The sequence below is a fragment of the Eretmochelys imbricata genome, chromosome 7 (assembly GCF_965152235.1).
Source record: "Eretmochelys imbricata isolate rEreImb1 chromosome 7, rEreImb1.hap1, whole genome shotgun sequence".
In the NCBI taxonomy this organism is placed as follows: Eukaryota; Metazoa; Chordata; order Testudines; family Cheloniidae; genus Eretmochelys; species Eretmochelys imbricata.
Genome location: NC_135578.1, coordinates 45,947,599 through 45,965,968, shown reverse-complemented (window position 1 = coordinate 45,965,968; position 18,370 = coordinate 45,947,599). Strand labels below are relative to the sequence as shown.

At 45.1% G+C, this 18,370-nt stretch overlaps 1 protein-coding gene across 1 annotated transcript in view; it reads right to left on the bottom strand.

Moving 5' to 3' along the window:
• DOCK3 (dedicator of cytokinesis 3) overlaps nucleotides 1–18,370 on the bottom strand; it is a 608,598-nt gene that overhangs the window by 60,360 nt on the left and 529,868 nt on the right. The window contains exons 31-37 of the mRNA XM_077821606.1: nucleotides 17,969–18,069; nucleotides 17,628–17,686; nucleotides 14,094–14,242; nucleotides 6,013–6,098; nucleotides 4,526–4,552; nucleotides 4,310–4,405; nucleotides 179–239 (exon numbers count right to left, since the gene is read on the bottom strand). Of these exons, the coding sequence (XP_077677732.1) occupies nucleotides 179–239; nucleotides 4,310–4,405; nucleotides 4,526–4,552; nucleotides 6,013–6,098; nucleotides 14,094–14,242; nucleotides 17,628–17,686; nucleotides 17,969–18,069 (579 nt within the window). The remainder of the gene's footprint in view (nucleotides 1–178; nucleotides 240–4,309; nucleotides 4,406–4,525; nucleotides 4,553–6,012; nucleotides 6,099–14,093; nucleotides 14,243–17,627; nucleotides 17,687–17,968; nucleotides 18,070–18,370) is intronic.

Here is an 18,370-nt window from a genome sequence, read left to right as displayed (position 1 = left end):
TTTACTACACACTACTGTAAATTCAAAATGGAAAAAGCCCTAAATTTTCAGCTGCAGGATGCTGAGACAATTAACCCTCTGCAGATCATCATACCTAAACCTTTCCATTCCAGATTAAAATACTGTGCACAGGATCATGATGTACAGGTCAATAAAATAAAAAAGAAAGTGTTCTTACCATCAGGTTAACAGTGCAGCCAATCTTCTTGTTTTCTGTTTCATCTCCTTTCATGCAGTCCCTGAAAAGAGAAACACTGTTGAGACATTTAGACTGCAAGAGTGTGTTCCTTAACTAAAGATGAAGCTGTTCTAGAATGCCAAAACAATAGTGAAGGCTAAAGTTTATTTTTAAAGCACCCCTCAAAAGAGACTCCATACAGTGTAGATCTAAAGAAGTTATTTAAGAAAGTTAGTCTTCAAATGAGCTTTATGTGTAAAGTTAATTTAGTGCCATTAAAAGGTTCTGGACTGAGTGCCTTAGAGACTGAGACCTTCCATTTATGCACACACAAGGTGCAGTATGAGCAGTGGCAGTGCCAGGTTCTTCAAAGTGTGCCAACAATGTGCCACAGCCCTGATTTGGAAGAACCAGCTGTAAAGAGAGGAGTTCAATCTTCAGAGTTATTCAGACTTTGTCCTCTGCTGAGATGGTGTTGTTTATTGGCTCCCATGCACTAGGAAAGGGACTGGGATTACTTCCTAATTTTAAAGGGAACCCTGAACAGGCATCAGATGATTATGGACTATAGTCACTTGAACTAAAGACCTATTGTAGAAGTGAAAAGCATGTTGGTGCAACACACTTGACATTTTGCTACCAGATTAATTTAAATTAAAAAATTGAGGATTGTAACTGAATTGAGTAAGAAAATTAATACTACAATCAATATAGTAGATCCTGTGCTGTTTTAACAGTAAATTCAATTAAAATAGATGTCCCCATATTTTACATTTTCAGAATTTTGTTTTGATGAGTAACTGCACTGCAAAAGTTGTCAGGGGAGAAAAAAACGGTTACTCACCTCTCATAACTGTTCTTTGAGATGTGTTGCTCACGTCCATCCCAATTAGGTGTGTGTGCGCTACGTGCACAGTCATCTAAAGGGACCTCAGGAGGTCATCTAGTCCAACCCCCTGCTCAAAGCAGGACCAGTCCCCAACTAAATCATCCCAGCCAGGGCTTTGTCAAGCCTGACCTTAAAAACTTCTAAGGAAAGAGATTCCACCACCTCCCTAGGTAACGCATTCCAGTGTTTCACCACCCTCCTAGTGAAAATGTTTTTCCTAATATCCAACCTAAACCTCCCCCACTGCAACTTGAGACCATTACTCCTCGTTCTGTCATCTGCCACCACTGAGAACAGTCTAGAGCCATCCTCTTTGGAACCCCCTTTCAGGTAGATGAAAGCAGCTATCAAATCCCCCCCTCATTCTTCTCTTCCGCTGACTAAACAATCCCAGTGCCCTCAGCCGCTCCTCATAAGTTATGTGTTCCAGACCCCTAATCATTTTTGTTGCCCTCTGCTGGACGTTTTCCCCTTTTTCCACATCTTTCTTGTAGTGTGGGGCCCAAAAGTGGACACAGTACTCCAGATGAGGCCTCACCAATGTCAAATAGAGGGGAATGATCACGTCCCTCGATCCGCTGGTAATGTCCCTACTTATGCATCCCAAAATGCCATTGGCCTTCTTGGCAATAATGGCACACTGTTGACTCATATCCAGCTTCTTGTCCACTGTAACCCCTAGGTCCTTTTCTGCAGAACTGCTGCAGAGCCATTCGGTCCCTAGTCTGTAGCAGTGCATGGGATTCTTCCATCCTAAGTGCAGGACTCTGCACTTGTCCTTGTTGAACCTCATCAGATTTCTTTTGGCCCAATCCTCTAATCCTCTGTATCCTATCCCTGCCCTCCAGCGTATCTACCTCTCCTCCCAATGTCGACCATTAGGTCCTCCGACTCCACCACCTCCTCGCCCTGCAGACCCATGTTGCACGCCATCTTGCGAAAGAGGTCATGGTGGGCACAGCTATCTATGGGGGGCGGTCCAGAGACAGAAGTGCTTGCAACGGCCTCATCTGGGGAGGAGGACGAAGAGGCTAATCAGGGAACAGGGTCCTCCTGCTCGTCAGAGACCTCCTGTCCTGTCTCGCTGGCTGGACCAGGTAGACCAGGGTCCTGCTCAGGAACTGGAATGGGTTCTGTGGGCGGGACGGAGGGTGGGGGTGGGGGTTGCGGGCACTGCACCTCCTCTGCACTGCTAGGGGTGGGGCCACTGACAGAAGCCTCCGGCACCTGTGGTTCAGAGGTGGCCAATCGGGATCCTTTAGATTGGGTGCCCTGCGCTTGGTGGTTCACCCACGGCATCCAAAATGGCCACTGTGCTGGTCCTTGCCACTGAGTAGGCCCTGGCCTTGCCCCCACCTCACAGCATCCATGACCCAACCGGTGCCGACCCTGCTCTTAGTATCTAGATCCCGTCTCCGAGTAGAAGACTGGGATCGGGACCGCAGTGGCCAGGGCAGTGCTGAGCAGAGCTGATCCTGCAAGCAGCGCTACACTGGGGAGCGGTGTTGCAATGCCGGAGAGTGGTACTGCAAGGCTGGAGAGCAGTGCTGCGAGGTTGGAGAGCAGTGTCACGATCTGGAGCTGTGTGGGGTTGCTGAGTGGCACTGGGACTGGTGCTGGGAGTGGGACCTGCTGCGTAACGCGGATTGATGCATGGATCATCTTTGCAAACGGGAGTGCTGGCCGGTGGACCGGTGCCGCGAGTCTGAGCGGTGCTGTGATTGTGAGCGGCACCAGGACTCTGAGCAGTGCTGCAATTCTATCAGCGATGCCGAGCGACGGAGCATCGCCAGTTTGCCTCGAGACGGTGCCACTCGATGCGGTACCGAAGGCTTAGCCTTGGGTGTCTGACAGCGTCCTTCTGCAGTGCCGCTTCAACCACTGTCGCCAGGGTGCTACACACTGATGAACTTGGCGCCAGGTATTGCCGCACTGGTGGAGGCTGTGGTCTAAGTGCTGCCTCCACAAGGAGCTGCTTGAGGCAAAAATCTCACTCCTTTTTGGTTCTGGGGCGAAACCCCTTACAAATCCTGCACCTGTCGGCTTTAGACAAGCATCGTGGGGTTACTCGTTGGTCTGGGCTTGCTGCAGGACTTGCAGGGCTTGAACCCCTCGGACTTGGGCATGTAAGCCCTCCCAAGGAAAAGCGGTCGGGATAGAGAGTAAACCCCCCAGCCCAAGTGCTAACTACTAACTACCAACTAAGAACTAACTAATAAGTACAGAGAACACAAACAAAGCTAGGGAAATGTGGTAGAACATGCTGAGCAAGTTCCAAAGACCGTCACTGTCACTAAGAAGGAACTGAGGAGGCGCCAGGTTGGCAGGGTCATATATTGAGCTCCATGAAGGCGCCACTCCAGGGGGCTCTACAGCCGACCCAATGGGCACTGCCAGGGGAAAAAACTTTCCAACAACTGTGCATGTGCACCTAATTGGAATTGATATGAGCAATCACTCGAAGAAGAACTGGAGGTTTTGTCATGTGGGTGGGGACAACTGGGGCTTCTGGCACATGAGCACGGGAAATTATTTGAGATTGTTGAATAAACCACATTAGCCAAATGTTTCTGTTACAATGATCAGCAGCAAAACAGCTAATTATTAAACTGTTGTCTTTAAGTTCCAGAGATAACAGTCCACTGAGATGAATGGGACAGTTCACTACTGTTTCATTACATCTGTTTATGTTCTGTTCACACTTTCAAGATTTTCTTTACAACCTTTAAGGTTAGAATTTTTTTTTTAAATAAATGAAAGTTGAGATTCATGAATACGATCTGCTGCAAACTCCATGGTCACTGAGTCATGGAATACATAGGGTCCTGCTTTTAAGAAAGTCTCCCTTAGCTGAGTTAGACGGCATTGCGTTAGACTTTGATGAATCAGGGCCAAATATTCTAAGAAGAGAGCCACATTAATAACTTCTAACAGTTCTATAATCCTTTAGCCTCATCATCAAGTAAACTAAACACCAGTTTCTTCATTCTGACAATTTATCAAGAATGAACAAGAAGTAAATGAGAACGTGTGCCTCCACTATCTTAATTCAGAAACCAACAGTTCTGTGTAATGGTTGCTCTCACATTACTCCACAGCTCTGAATTAACTGATTGCTTCAAAACCAATACAAAACAGTTCTCTACACAAAAATAATTTGGTGCATTACTAATTCTGTACACCCTTCTTGCAGAATGCTAGAATACTTATACTCAGAACACTTTACTGTTGTAACCAGGTACCTGTAGTCAAGGAGACGCTCCATGAGGCGAGTAACTGATGTAACAAAAGAGACGCCAGTCTCCCGCCACGTCTCTTGTTCAATCTTCTCCAGCAGGCTGTTTGGAAATGAAGAGGCAGCATATGAGGCTTTCCTGGAAACGGTATAGATCCTGGAGAGAGCCAGGGGCAACTTTGTTTCTCTCTCATGCAGAAGACTGACAGAATTACAGTCTTACCTGGGGTAGGGCCCAAAGAGCTGGGTTCTACTCCATGCAGCATGAAGCAAAGACAAGAAAAGATGGAATTGGCAGCAAAAGGTAAAATTTCCCATCACAATGCTGCTTCAAACATAGGAAAGAGAACACTGCACGTAACAAAAATTGGTTCCCAAGCTGCTAATGGTAGCTGCTTATAGCAATGGAAAGCTATGACTGGGAAGGAGCCTAAACCCACAGTAACACATTTTATCCCCTCAGTTAAACTGTTAAATTCTGGTCTCTAATGAGCAATCCCAGTTCAACATCTTGCATCACAACTGTTATCAGAGATATCATCAGCTGCCGCAAGGGAAATACAGAACATTGTTCTTGCCAGGTAAATAAAAAGAAAAACAAATTTTCCATTATTTTCTTTTCAAAAGTATTTGCTATTTTTGCATGTACACTGATGGAGCCAAACTTTCAAAAAGTGGTTGCCATTTGTGTGCACTCAAATACAAGTGCATACTTTCTGAGTATTAACATAAAGGTGCACAGGTTATAGATTTACCTGCATACCCAAAATGATGGGTGTGCACAAGTAAATTCTATAATTTCCATGCAGAGGTGTCGGTGCACCAAAAATGCATGTAGATGTTTGTATACATCAAGCTGCATGCACATAAATGGAGACTGGATTGAGATTCTTTTGAAAATTTGCCCTGTATTCTGTTACTGATCTCAGAGGGACCACTGGATCAATTAAAGACTCAAGATTTAACTCAGTGGAGATTACAGAGTGGGTCACAATATATGCCTTCAAACCAAGATCAGCATCCACCAAGGGAGGCATTTGAAAATCAGACTTGGACACAGCTCAGCACCCGAGAACTAACCATGTGGGAGGGACAGATCTTGAGATTTCAGGTTAGCCTCCGACTATCATTATTGTTTCTTGGGTTGGAAGGGACTGGAAATGCTGTGCACTGATAGGCTTTGGAGGGAGCAGTTTCCAACCTTCAATTAATGTATGACCTTCAAGAGCAAGGTAAGCAAGGGGAGAAAATGGAGGGAAATTTTAAATGCCCCAAAACAGACTTGAACTGCTTGATTTTTTAGCTGGCCCTCTGAACAGTCTGAAGACTATGACTTCACACACTGATGTCACAAAGCTGAGCACTGGCTTGTCTAGTGTGTCTGTGATAGGAACATGGACACCACTTGGCACACTTTATACTGTAACCTATGCAGCATCAATACTAGATTTTATTGCATGAAAGATACAAAAATATATTTTTATATTCTTGTCAGTGTAAAAGGGATGGCAAGCTTTTTCATAGCCCTCTCTCTGATTTGTGGCCAATGTCACGATAACCTGTCAGAAGTCCCTGTTCATTACTCTGTGTTCTGAGGGAGGCCACTTCCATTGCTGGTATTTTACAATGAATCATTACTTTGAAATTTTACCAAGCCTTCTAAAGGTGACCTTGTAACATGCAAGATGAAGGGAGAGTGGCATTGCTTACAGTAGGCTGAAGAGCTCCCTGTAGTTCTCATCTCCTTTTCCTTCTGATACCAAGCTGTCCAGCTTATCAATCAATTCAGCTTCCACCTGGATCAGGGAGAAATAATGGGTTAGAAATTAACTGTGTTTGCAGAGAAGGTAAATTTCAAAAACATTAAGAAGGCTGAGATTGTATTTTATGGATAATTTCTTATGTTCTGCAAGTTGCCAGATTTTACGGATGGATGATTTCTGCCCTGATATAAAAAAGCATCTGAAATAAAACAGACCCCTTTCAAATCTACAAAATAATGGCTCAGCGGATTCAGTGAAACAACTGGCCTCATATGGGTCAGTGGAAGAGATGGACTACAGAGCTCAATTATCCTCTTGCTGAGCAGAGGGGTAAAATGGGCTTCCCTGTGGAGACAGGCTTTTTGTTTCTTACAGGAGTTCTTGTCATCCATTTTCTTTGTTTTTATCAATACCTAGATCTGAACTTTCTATAAATGAATGTATCAAGTAGAATCTTACCCTGTCCTACCTGTCAGCAACCAAAAAAAAAACGGTTACCTACCTTTCGTAAAAGACAGTTACCTTTTCTGTAACTGGTGTTCTTCGAGATGTATTGCCCATGTCCATTCCATATTAGGTGTGTGTGCTCACCACATGCACTGGTGCTGGAAGTTTTTCCCTCAGTAGTATCCATAGGGGATCAGCTCTGGCCCCCTAAGGAGTGGTGTCTGCATGGGGCAGTATAACGGGCACCATCGGCTCCCCCAACCCTCAGTTCCTTCTTGCCGGAAACTCCGACAGTGGGGAAGGAGGGCGGGTCATGGAATGGACATAAGCAACACATTTAGAAGAACACCAGTTACGGAAAAGGTAACTTTCTTTTCTTCTTTGAGTGCTTCCTCATGTCCGTTCCACATCAGGTGACTCCCAAGCAGTACCCCTGGAGATGGGTAGAAGTTCACGGACGTGTAGATTGCAACACAGCTCTGCCAAACCCAGCATCGTCCCTGGCTTGCTGAGTGACGGCATAATGGGTGGTAAACGTGTGAACAGAGGACCACGCTGCAATTCTACAGATGTCCTGGATAGGGATGTGCGCCAGGAAGGCCGCCGAAAACGCCTGCACTCTCATTGAGTGGGCTCTGACAATCAGCGGCGGCAGAACACCTGCCAGGTCATAAGAGGTCCTTATGCATGAGGTAATCCAATTGGAAATCCCCTGCGAGGACACATGGTGACCCTTCATCCTATCTGCTGTAGCGATGAAGAGTTGAGTCAATTTACTGAAAGGCTTGGTACGTTCTAAGTAGAAAACCAAGGCCCTCAGGGCATGAAGATGCCTCTCTTCACTGGTTTTGTGCGGTTTGGGATAGAACGCTGGAGGAAGATGTCCTGGTTCATATAGAAGGTGGAGACCACCTTTGGCAGGAAGGCTGGGTAGGGCCACAAAGAACTTTATCTTTGTAGAAGACCATGTGTCATAAATATAAAGGGAAGGTTAAACACCTTTAAATCCCTCCTGGCCAGAGGAAAAACCCTTTCACCTGTAAAGGGTTAAGAAGCTAAGACAACCTCGCTGGCACCTGACCAAAATGACCAATGAGGAGACAAGATACTTTCAAAGCTGGAGGGGGGGAGCAACAAAGGGTTCTCTCTGTCTGTGTGTTGTTTTTGCCGGGACCAGAGCAGGAATGCAGGTCAGAACTCCTGTAAAAAGTCAGTAAGCAATCTAGTTAAATGTGTGTTAGATTCTGTTTTGTTTAAATGGCTGATAAAATAAGTTGTGCTGAATGGAATGTAGATTCTTGGTTTGGGTCTGTGTTCACCTGTGCAAATTGGTGAGGATTTTTATCAAGTCTTCCCCAGGAAAGGGGGTGTAGGGCTTGCGGGGATTTTGGGGGGAAAGACGTTTCCAAGTGGGCTCTTTCCCTGTTATATTTGTTAGACGCTTGGTGGTGGCAGAAATAAAGTTCAGGGACAAAAGGTAAAATAGTTTGTACCTTGGGGAAGTTTTAACCTAAGCTCGTAAAAATAAGCTAAGGGGGTTTTTCATGCAGGTCCCCACATCTGTACCCTAGAGTTCAGAGTGGGGAAGGAACCTTGACACCACGTATGGAGTTTCTGAGGTCAAGGCTTTAATTTCGAAGACCCATCTCATTGACATCACCGCCACCAGGCACATGACCTTCCATGACAAGTGGGAAAAGGAGCAGGAACCCAGCAGCTCAAAGGATGGGCCAGTGAGCCTAGAGAGGACCAAGTTAAGTTCCCACTGCTGGACAGGAGCCCGTACTTGCAGGAAGAGTCTCCCAAGCCCTCTCAGGAATCTGACCATCATGTTATGGGAAAACACCAACGGTCGTTGGATCGGCAGGTGAAAAGCGGAGATGGCCGCGAGATGCACTCTAATGGAAGAGTGTGCCAGGCCCTGGTTCCTCAAATGGAGAAGGTAGTCCAGGACAGCCTGTATGGAGAAATGTGAGGGAGAGATGCCCCGTTCGGATGCCCAGCGGGAAAACCTCGTCCACTTGGCCAGGTAAGTCAGTCTAGTTGAGGGCTTCCTATTTTCCAGGAGGACCTGTTGGACTCCTTCCAAACAGGTCTGCTCCTCCGGGTTCAGCCACACAGCATCCATACCAAGAGGTGGAGGGACCCGAGGTTTGGGTACAGGAGTCGACCGTGATCCTGTGACAGCAGGTCCGGTCGGTTGGGCAGGGGCCAGGGAGGGGCTGCTGACAGGCTTGTGAGCATGCTGAACCAGTGCTGGCAAGGCCACGTCAGGGCGATCATGATGACCCGTGCCTTGTCTCTCTTGATCTTTGCCAGGGCCCTGCTGATGAGTGAAATCAGAGGGAATACGTAGGGAACACAGCGGGTCAGGCTCCCTGACCACGACAGGAGGAAGGCATAGGAGAGGGAGCCCTTGCTCAGACCTTGCCAAGAACAAAACCAGTGGCATTTCCTGTTCTGTCTGGTAGTGAACAGGTCCACTTGGGGCGTTCCCCACCTTTGGAAGATCATTCAGGCTACCTCTGGATGGAGTGACCACTTGTGGTGAGAGGAGAAGTCCCTGCCGAGCTGGTCCGCCAGAGTCGGACCACGTAAGTGCATGCTGTCATATGGCCCCGCAGGCACAGACAGACCCTGGCTCAAATCAGAGGGAATGTGGAGACTTCCGCGATGAGGTTCGTCAATGTGTGGAACCTTTCCAGGGGCAGGAACGTCCTGTACAGGTCGAGTCGAGGACCGCGCCAATTAATTCTATCCTCTGCACTGGCACGCACATCAACTTTCCGTCGTTTACCTCTAGACCCAGAGAGTAACACATAGCTTGAAGCACCGTGACATCCCTTTGCACTCGAGACCTGGAGCTGCCCTTGACGAGCCAGTCATCAAGGTCTGGGTAGATCTGGATACCTCGGCGCCTGAGGTAAGCTGCTACCACTGACATGCACTTGGTGAACACCCTCAGTGCTGTAGCCAGGCTGAACGGGAGGACCGCAAATTGGAAGTAGTGGGGCCACACCATAAACTGGAGGAAGCGTCTGTGTCCTTGAAAGATCACCATATGGAAGTATACATCCTTCAAGTTGAGGGCGGCATACCAGTCTCCCGGATCCGGGGAGGGGATAGTAGAAGCCAGAGAGACCACGCAGAACTTTAGCTTCTTTAGGTACTTGTTGAGGTCTCGCAGGTCCAAGACGGGCCATAGACCACCCTTGGCCTTTGGGATTAAAAAGTACTGAGATAGAACCCTTGTTCTAGTGCTCGAGAGGAACTTCTTCCATCGCACCCAGTTGTAGCAACCCCTTTTCCTCCTGCGTGAGGAGACTCTCATGAGAGGGGTCCCTGAAGAGGGATGGGGAAGGCGGGTGGGAAGGGGTGGGGGTAGAAAGGAACTGGAGGGTATAACCCTGTTCCACTATGCTGAGGACCCTTCCATCAGAGGTTATAGCTGTCCAGGCAGGTAGGAAGAGAGAAAGGTGGTTGGAGAACACTGGGAAAGATGGGTCTGGGGAATAATCTGTTAGGTCGCCCTCGGACGCACCCTCAAAATGACTGTTTGGCCCCCTGCTTATTATGGGTCGAGCCCGACTGGGCAGAGGGTGGAGGCAGGTGGCTCGGGCAGCACGTGTAGCCCTTGGCTCATTTATGGGGCTGGTCCTGCTGAGGCTGGCTCCCCTGGCCCTGCAGCTGCTCCAGTTTGAACCGCTTACGCACCGGGGCTGGGACGTAGAGATCCAGGGTTTTCATGGTGTTGTGGGAGTCCTTGAGGCCATGCAATTTGCTGTTTGTTTGCTCTGCAAATAGGGTCCGGCCATCGAAGGGTAGGTCCTGCATAGACTGCTGGGCCTCGGTGGACAACCCGAAAAGGACCGTGAGCTACTACGGGCCAGTTGCCGGGAGGATCGTCCTGAGTAGGGCGACCTTCCTTTTGGAGATGGGCCATTATGGCCCGGTGATCAGCGGTATCTCGTGTTTGATTGGTCCTGGGATTGGTAACGAGCCTTTGGAGATAGTTGGGGCTGGTCCCGGAGTTCTTGCTGCGAGGCTTGTGCCTCAGAGGGTCTATGCCTATCTACCGGAGAGGTACGCCTCGAGTCCCTCGACCGGTGTTCCCTGTGTGGGGACTGCAGAAGGCTCTGCTGAGCCTGCCTCTCCAGTGCTGAGGCATGGCGGCTGCAGGCGGGCAAACACTGGCGGGATGTCCATCTCGATGGGGAATGGTACCGCTGAGGCAGGGACACATGCATAGATCCCAACTTGGGTTTTCCCCAAGACCAGGGTACCACGGGAGCTGGTGAGGGTGGCACTGGGAGCATCAGGATCTCCTGAGCTGCTTGAAGGGCTTCAGGTATCGATGGCACCTGATGCTGGCTGGGGCCTGAACTGCTATCTGGAGCTGCAGGCAAAGCATGGGATGGCCTGCACCACTCAACTTGAGCTGGGGCCCGACTTCCCAAGGGGGATGTTGAGTTGCCCGGCACGGATCTTGGCTCGCCCCCTGCCCTTTCCTTTCCCTTGCCAGGGGTAGGAGATCTTCCCCTCACAGTCTTTTTCAGTTTCTTGACTGAAGCCATGGAAGGAGACCGGTGCCAGCTTGTGGACAGCGCCTGGGGAGCACTGCACATGGAGGCCATGGTGCTTGGTGTGGAGTCAGACCGCTGCTCTGGTGCTGGAGTGAGTGTCGACTCCATTAGGAGTGCTCTTAGATGGATATTGCGCTCCTTCTTCGTCCTAGGTTTGAAGGACTTGCAGATACAGCACTTGTCACTTATGTGCCCTTCACCTAAGCACCTTAGGCAGCTGATATGTGGATTGATAATGGGCATACGCTGTTTGCAGCAATCGCAGGGCTTAAAGCCTGGGGACTGTGGCACGTCCTGACCCCTGTCTGTGTCCCATTTGTGACTAATGAAAAGTTTGAGAACTACTACTAAAGATAACTAACTATATATAACTATTTTACAGGATTTCAAAGTTTGCAAGAACAAAGAACGAAACAACGCTAGCCAAAGAAGCAGATATTCCAGCACCGTCACTGGCGACAAGAAGGAACTGAGGGTGGGAGGCGTCAGCGGCGCCCCTTATACCATGCGATGTGGGTGCCACTCCAGAGGGCACAAGAGCCGGTCCCCCATGGATACTGCTGAGGGAAAAACTTCTGGCACTGGTGCATGTGGCAAGCACACACACCGAATATGGAATGGACATGAGCAAGCACTTGAAGAAGAACTTTGTTCTTCAAGCTGTATTGCTCACGTCCATTCCATTCTAGATGTGTGCGCATGCACAGTCGTCAGAGATTTTTGATTTAGCGGTATCCGTAGGGTTGGCTGTGGTGCCCTCTGGAGTGCTGCGCTCATGCGGCGGTATATAGGCATTGCCGGCCCTACACCTCTCAGTTCCTTTTTGCCAGCAACTCCGACAGAGGGGTAGGAAGGCAGATAATGGAATGGACATGAACAATACATCTCAAATAACAACAGTTACGAAAGGTAGGTAACTGTTTTTCTTCAAGTGCTTGCTCATGTCAATTCCATTCTAGGTGACTCACAGGCAGTATCCTTAGAGTTCAGTCATGCGGCTTGCAACACTGGTCTACCAAAACCAGCATCGTCATGGACCTGCTGGGTGAGTGCGTAATGAGACGTAAACGTGTGGATAGACAACCAGTGGCCCTGCAGATATCTTGAATCGGCACTTAGGCCAGGAAGGCTGTTGCTGGAGAGGCTTGTGCCCTAGTCAAGTGGCGGTTACAGTCGCCGGTGGAAGCGCTTTAGCCAGATCATAGCAGACAAGGATGCAGGTGGTAATCCATGATGAAATTCTCTTAGGCGGACACTGGAAGACTTTTCATCCTGTCTGCCACTACAATGAACAACTGTGTCGACTTACGGAATGGCTTGGTCCTTTCAGTGTAACAGGCTAGTGCGATCCTGACGTCCACAGAGTATAATTTTCACTCCTCTTCTGACTTATGAGATTTTGGAAAGAAGACAGGTAAGTATATGTCCAGGTTTGTATGAAACTGTGAAGCTATCTTGGGCAGGAAAGCTGGATGCAGTCACAGCTGGACCTTGTCCTTGTAAAACACCGTATAGGGAGGCTCCGAGGTAAGCGCCCTAATCTCAGAGACCTGCGGGCAGAAGTTTTTGTCAGCAGGAATGAAACCTTCTAGGAGAGTAGAAGCTTGGAGCAGGAAGCCAAAGGCTTGGGGTCGGGGGGCGGGGAGGAGAGAAAGATGGTTTATTGTTCACCCAACTGATCACTCTTTTTAATTGTGATGCATAATAATAAGCCAAGTTAGGGAAAACACTAAGCAGTGCTTTTTCTTGCTTTAGTGATCACTAACAAAGATTCTGGAATCATAACTCACTTGACAATTTTATTGATGGAGCATGAGACAGAATAAAACACATTTGCTCTACCATCATTACAGCACATTGGCTTTCCAGTACTCACAGCAGAAAACATTTATTTGTGCCACTAGCCTAAGCTCCAGAAGAGTCACAGAGAGTAGGTGTTTGTATTAACAAGGTACACATTTTCAGTTTAGTTTCTGACCATAACGATACACTGTACTATGACATGGGTCAGTTGCCATAAAGAAGAGCAAGGAGGAGAACGTAGCCTTTTCCTAAGTCCCTTTAGAGTGTAAAGTGGCATTTCTTTACATTCAATGCAATGTGCCTTTATTGATTTTTTCCCTCTTCTTTAAAGTGGATGCCTTTTGCTACAAAATGTAGATTTTGTTAGTAAATAGTAATCATAACAATAAGCTAAATCCTGAAAACATTATTATTATCATTAGTAAACATGTATTAGTAAATTTTGAGATCAACAGGATTACTCATGGGCTTGAATTCAATCATGTGCTTAAGTGTTTGCAAGATATGTGCCACAGATAAGAAAATGCCTGTCTCAGAGGGCTTATAGTTTAAAAGACACAAAACCAGACATCAGGCTACACTCTCATTGTAGCTAACATCTGTGGAGATGCACTTTTGATAGGCCAATGGTAGGAAAATTGTTAAAAAGTCTCAATGCACATAAAGCCATACAGGGTATTTCATCCAAAGATTTCAAAGCACTCTATGTATTTTTATTAATCACATGGTACTCATTGTACAGATGGGAAAACTAAATACCTTTACAAATCTGGCCCTAGGTGACTAACCCAAGGTCATACAGAAAGTTAGCAGCAGGGCCAGGAATAGGAGTCTTGACTCCTAGTAAAACACTGCAAGCACTAGAATACCTCATCACATATGGTTTAGAAGCATCCATTGTTTTTACCATTAGGAAGGAGAATCCACTTTCCCTTGCTCCCTGTGCAGTGAATGCAACACTGTGTTCTGTATTAATAGGAGAAAATGCCTTATGGAAATGTTCATATAATGGTGGGACTTTGGTAGCAGTGTTGTAAAGGATGTTACTTTTTAATTAGTATCTATCTATCTATCCATCCATCCACGTCAACTGCTCCCTCACATTCAGAAACAAACTATCAGTACTTCTAGTGCAGTGTTGCAGAAGGGCAGAACAACAGAGAGGATATAGCAAGAGCCTGAAAAACCATATCACCTGTTTGAAGTTGCCATTTTTCCTCTGCTCCCAGTCCATCATGTCATGAAAGATGGGGATCATGATGTTGCGGACCTCTGTCTGTGGGACCAGTGTGACACCAAGGAAGGGGCCAATCATTCCCGGAATAAAGTGAATTTTATGTTCACCTGGGCAACACAAAGCAATTTACATTTAATGAAAGCCTTCCTTTTTTATTATTCCCTGTTGAGAAGAAGGTGAGACTATATGGTAAAGACACATGCAACTTGTCCCTGCATTAAGCCTAAAGAAGCAAACAGGTTCTTTCTCCAAAAATTATCAAATCAATGGTACTTTAAGTTTTCCATGGTGAAGTCTGCCTGGTTATCTTTACATTAATTAGTCTTTACATTTAGCAGAAACTGCAGATCCTACAGGGAAACTCATTCAATATCTGCTTCACCTTTATGTGTCAGATGCATTAATTCTGCCAGAGAAGATGGAGAGATTCCACTGCCGTTTTGGAGGCTCTGGCTCCTAAGGAGAAAGGGATTTTTCAAAGGAACTGTGATAATAGTATTTAATGGATCAGCTACAGGTCCTTTAGACTTTTTAGAGTTCCTTAACCTTAGTGGTATGAAATTTGCAATTGAATGGACAAGGACCTTGACTTTGAACCAAACAGTGTCACCTCTAGGTAGCAGAAATATACAGCATTGTTAGCAATTATTTTTATAGTGTGCTTCCACTGTAAAACTTTAGTAAATAAAACAAAATTATCTGAAAAAAACATTGATAGGGCAATATTGTTTTGAGATATCACTTCTCCACAAAATTATCTTTCAGATTAAATTGGGAATCCAACATACACCTACATATTGGAGGTTTTCCTCTAGTAAATTAATCAGTCTCTTAGGTGGTCCCACAATTGCAAAAAGGCAGGGGTAGGAAAAGAGAAATAAACAAAACAGGAAAAGCAGAAAAGAATGATTTTGATTTAAAGAGATAATAACTTTAATCCCTATGGGGAGCATATGTCATTAACTCTGCAATATTAAAACTCCTATTTCATTTCTCAGGTTTCAGAGTAGCAGCCGTGTTAGTCTGTATTCACAAAAAGAAAAGGAGTACTTGTGGCACCTTAGAGACTAACAAATTTATTTGAGCATAAGCTTTTGTGAGCTACAGCTCACTTCATCCGGCTGTAGCTCACGAAAGCTTATGCTCAAATAAATTTGTTAGTCTCTAAGGTGCCACAAGTACTCCTTTTCTTATTTCATTTTTGTCATTCTGCATGTGAAGCATAAAGCAGACACTTTGGTATATTCCTCAAAATCATGATCTGGATGATTACAATTTAGACATACTAGATTTTGTCTTTTAAGCTGCATGTGACATTTGTTTAAGCCTGTAACAATTTCATGAATATTGCTATCTACTTTTCAGACAAATAATGAGAAGCAAAGTGTGTTTCTAACATAACTAATACAGCGAAGTCAATGTGATACATTCCCTGCCAATGTGATGGGGCACATGTCATAAGATGCTATGCTGCACCCCAGCTCACTTCAACCAAAAGATGTTATTTAGATCAGAAATAAGTACAATTCATAGTTTTGTAGATTATAAGGAGGCCAGAAGGGATCATTGTGATCATCTAATCTAACCTCATGTATAACACAGGCCACAGGATTTCCCTGAATTAATTCCTGTTTGAACTAGACCATATCATTTAGAAAAACATCCAATCTTGATTTTAAAATTGGCAGTGATGGAGAATCCACCACAACCCTCGGTAAATTGTTCCAATGGATAGCTACCCTCGCTGTTAAAAATTTATGCCTTATTTCTAGGGTGAATTTGTCTAGCTGCAATTTCCAGCCACTAGATCTTGTTATGCCTTTGTCTGCCAGATTGAAGAGCCCTCTGTTACCTGTTCCATAAGTAGATTCTTATAGACTGAGATCAAGTCACCCCTTAATATTGTCTCTGTTAAGATAACAGATTGAGCTCCTTGAGTCCTTCACTATATAGCATGTTTTCAATCCTTTCATCATTTTTGTGGCTCTTCTCTGAATCCTTTCCAATCAATATCAATGTCTTTCATGAATTTTGGACACCAGAAATGGGCACTATATTCCAGTAGCAGTTGCACCTGTGCCAAATATAGAGGTAAAATAACCCCTCTACTCCTAGTCAACATTCCCTGTTTTTTAATAATCAAGAAACACATTAGCGCTTTTGGCCATAGCTTTACTCTGCGAGCTCTTGTTCAGCTGATTATCCACCATGCCCCCCAAGTACTTTTGGAGTCACTGCTTGCCAGGACAGAATTCCCCCATCCTAGAAGTAAGGCCTACATTCTTTGTTCCTAGATGTAGGATTTTACATGTAGCCACATTAAAAGCTTATTTGTTGCTTGCACCCAGTTCACCAAGTGATCCAGATCATTCTGTAGCAGTGACTTATCCTCTTCATTATTTACTACCCAATCTTTGTGTCATCCACAAACTTTACCAGGAATGATTGTATGTTTTCTTCCCAGACAGATAAATGTGTTAAATAGCATAGGGCCAAGAAATGATCTCTGTGGGGCCCCACTAAGAACACATTTGCCTGATTATGCTTCCCCATTTACAATCACATTTTGTGAGCTATCAGTTAGCTAGTTTTAGCAGATTCAATATATGCTGTGTTGATTTAGTAACATTCCAGTGTCAATCAAAATATCACGTGGTACAAACTTAAATGACTTACAGAAATGTAAAGTCTATTACAACTGGTGTAACAACTATTGGATAATTGTGGGCAAACTTTTGCGTTTTTTTAACCAGAAACAGAGAATTTGTTTCAGAGTAGCAACCGTGTTAGTCTGTATTCGCAAAAAGAAAAAGAGTACTTGATGCATTCCGATGAAGTGAGCTGTAGCTCACGAAAGCTTATGCTCAAATAAATTTGTTAGTCTCTAAGGTGCCACAAGTACTCCTTTTCTTTTTAGAGAATTTGTTATTATACTTATCAGACACATTAATAAAGCACTCATAAATATGCATATCTCTTACTGAATGTCTCTTCTGTACATGATCGCTAGCTGTGCACTTTTAGAATTCTGCATCACCCTGACTTGTTCTGTTGTACCATTTGCAAATGGATGAAATTGGACACAGCTGTAAAGGTTTAGTTTCAGCGATGCAGTCATAGACCAGATTAAAGTCAAGAGTGTACAACCGTATCTCAAGTACTAGACTAGATTGCAGCACAACAGCATGGATTTCCAAATGCTAATGCAGTACATCATCTGGGAATACCAAAGAAAAGCTGTTGAAACCAGTCACTATAAGATTTGAGAGTAAAGTATTCAAATTCATAGGAATGAGTTATTTCAAATGAGAAAAATATCACCATAGAGCTATTCAGAAAGTCATTTTTTTTAGTTGAAAATTCCTGAAGAAACTACAAGACCCAGCATAAGCTCTGTGGTGTCACAGCACTAAAGCTGAATATTAGTAATGCAATTCTTAAACAACTTTAGTTTTGGTGATTAAGAGGAGAATAGGAGACAAAGAGACATACCCAGGTTCTGCCACATGCTGAACAACTCATATGCCATCATCACTCGCATGTCGCCGTATCTGAAAGAGACGGCATAGACAATCCCTTAATGGGACAAAATACAGCAAGTTGGTGATCTAATGGAATTAAATCAATATTTAAACCAAGGTTATACTTTTTAAGAACACCAAGGGATTCATCAAATTGTTGCATACTTGTCCTATGACCTCTACGTATGATTTTTCTGGGATGATTCCTCTCACTGCCTGTAATGTATGGGATTTTGTGATAAAAACCTACGTCCTACTTTTGAGGTTATGTCAAAAATCAGAGTTTTGGAGGCAAGGAGATCATATTCTTACTTGTCCAGAATCTTCTTTCTCTTAGCTGGAGTGACAATTTCTAGCTGCAGGCTTGGCTGGTTTATAAACAGAACTGCCAAGCTGAAATAGGAGTTCCACACCTAGAAAACAGGAAGGAAATTAAACACATGACAGTCCAAAGGCAGAACAAGTTCTGAACACAAACATACATGCCATGTTTACATTTTACAGAAGGCATCAGGTTGTTCCACCTTAAGTCAGAGGAAAATAGGTAATTATGTCTCAATAAACCAGATGTAATAATAAACTAAGTTAAATCAGTGCCAAGAATTATACAAATACTGGAGGGAATGACAATTAAAAGAATCCAGCAGCAACGGAGTGGTGGGGCTTCAGACATAGGCCTTTCACCTCTTGACACCTGAATTCAACTCTGCATTA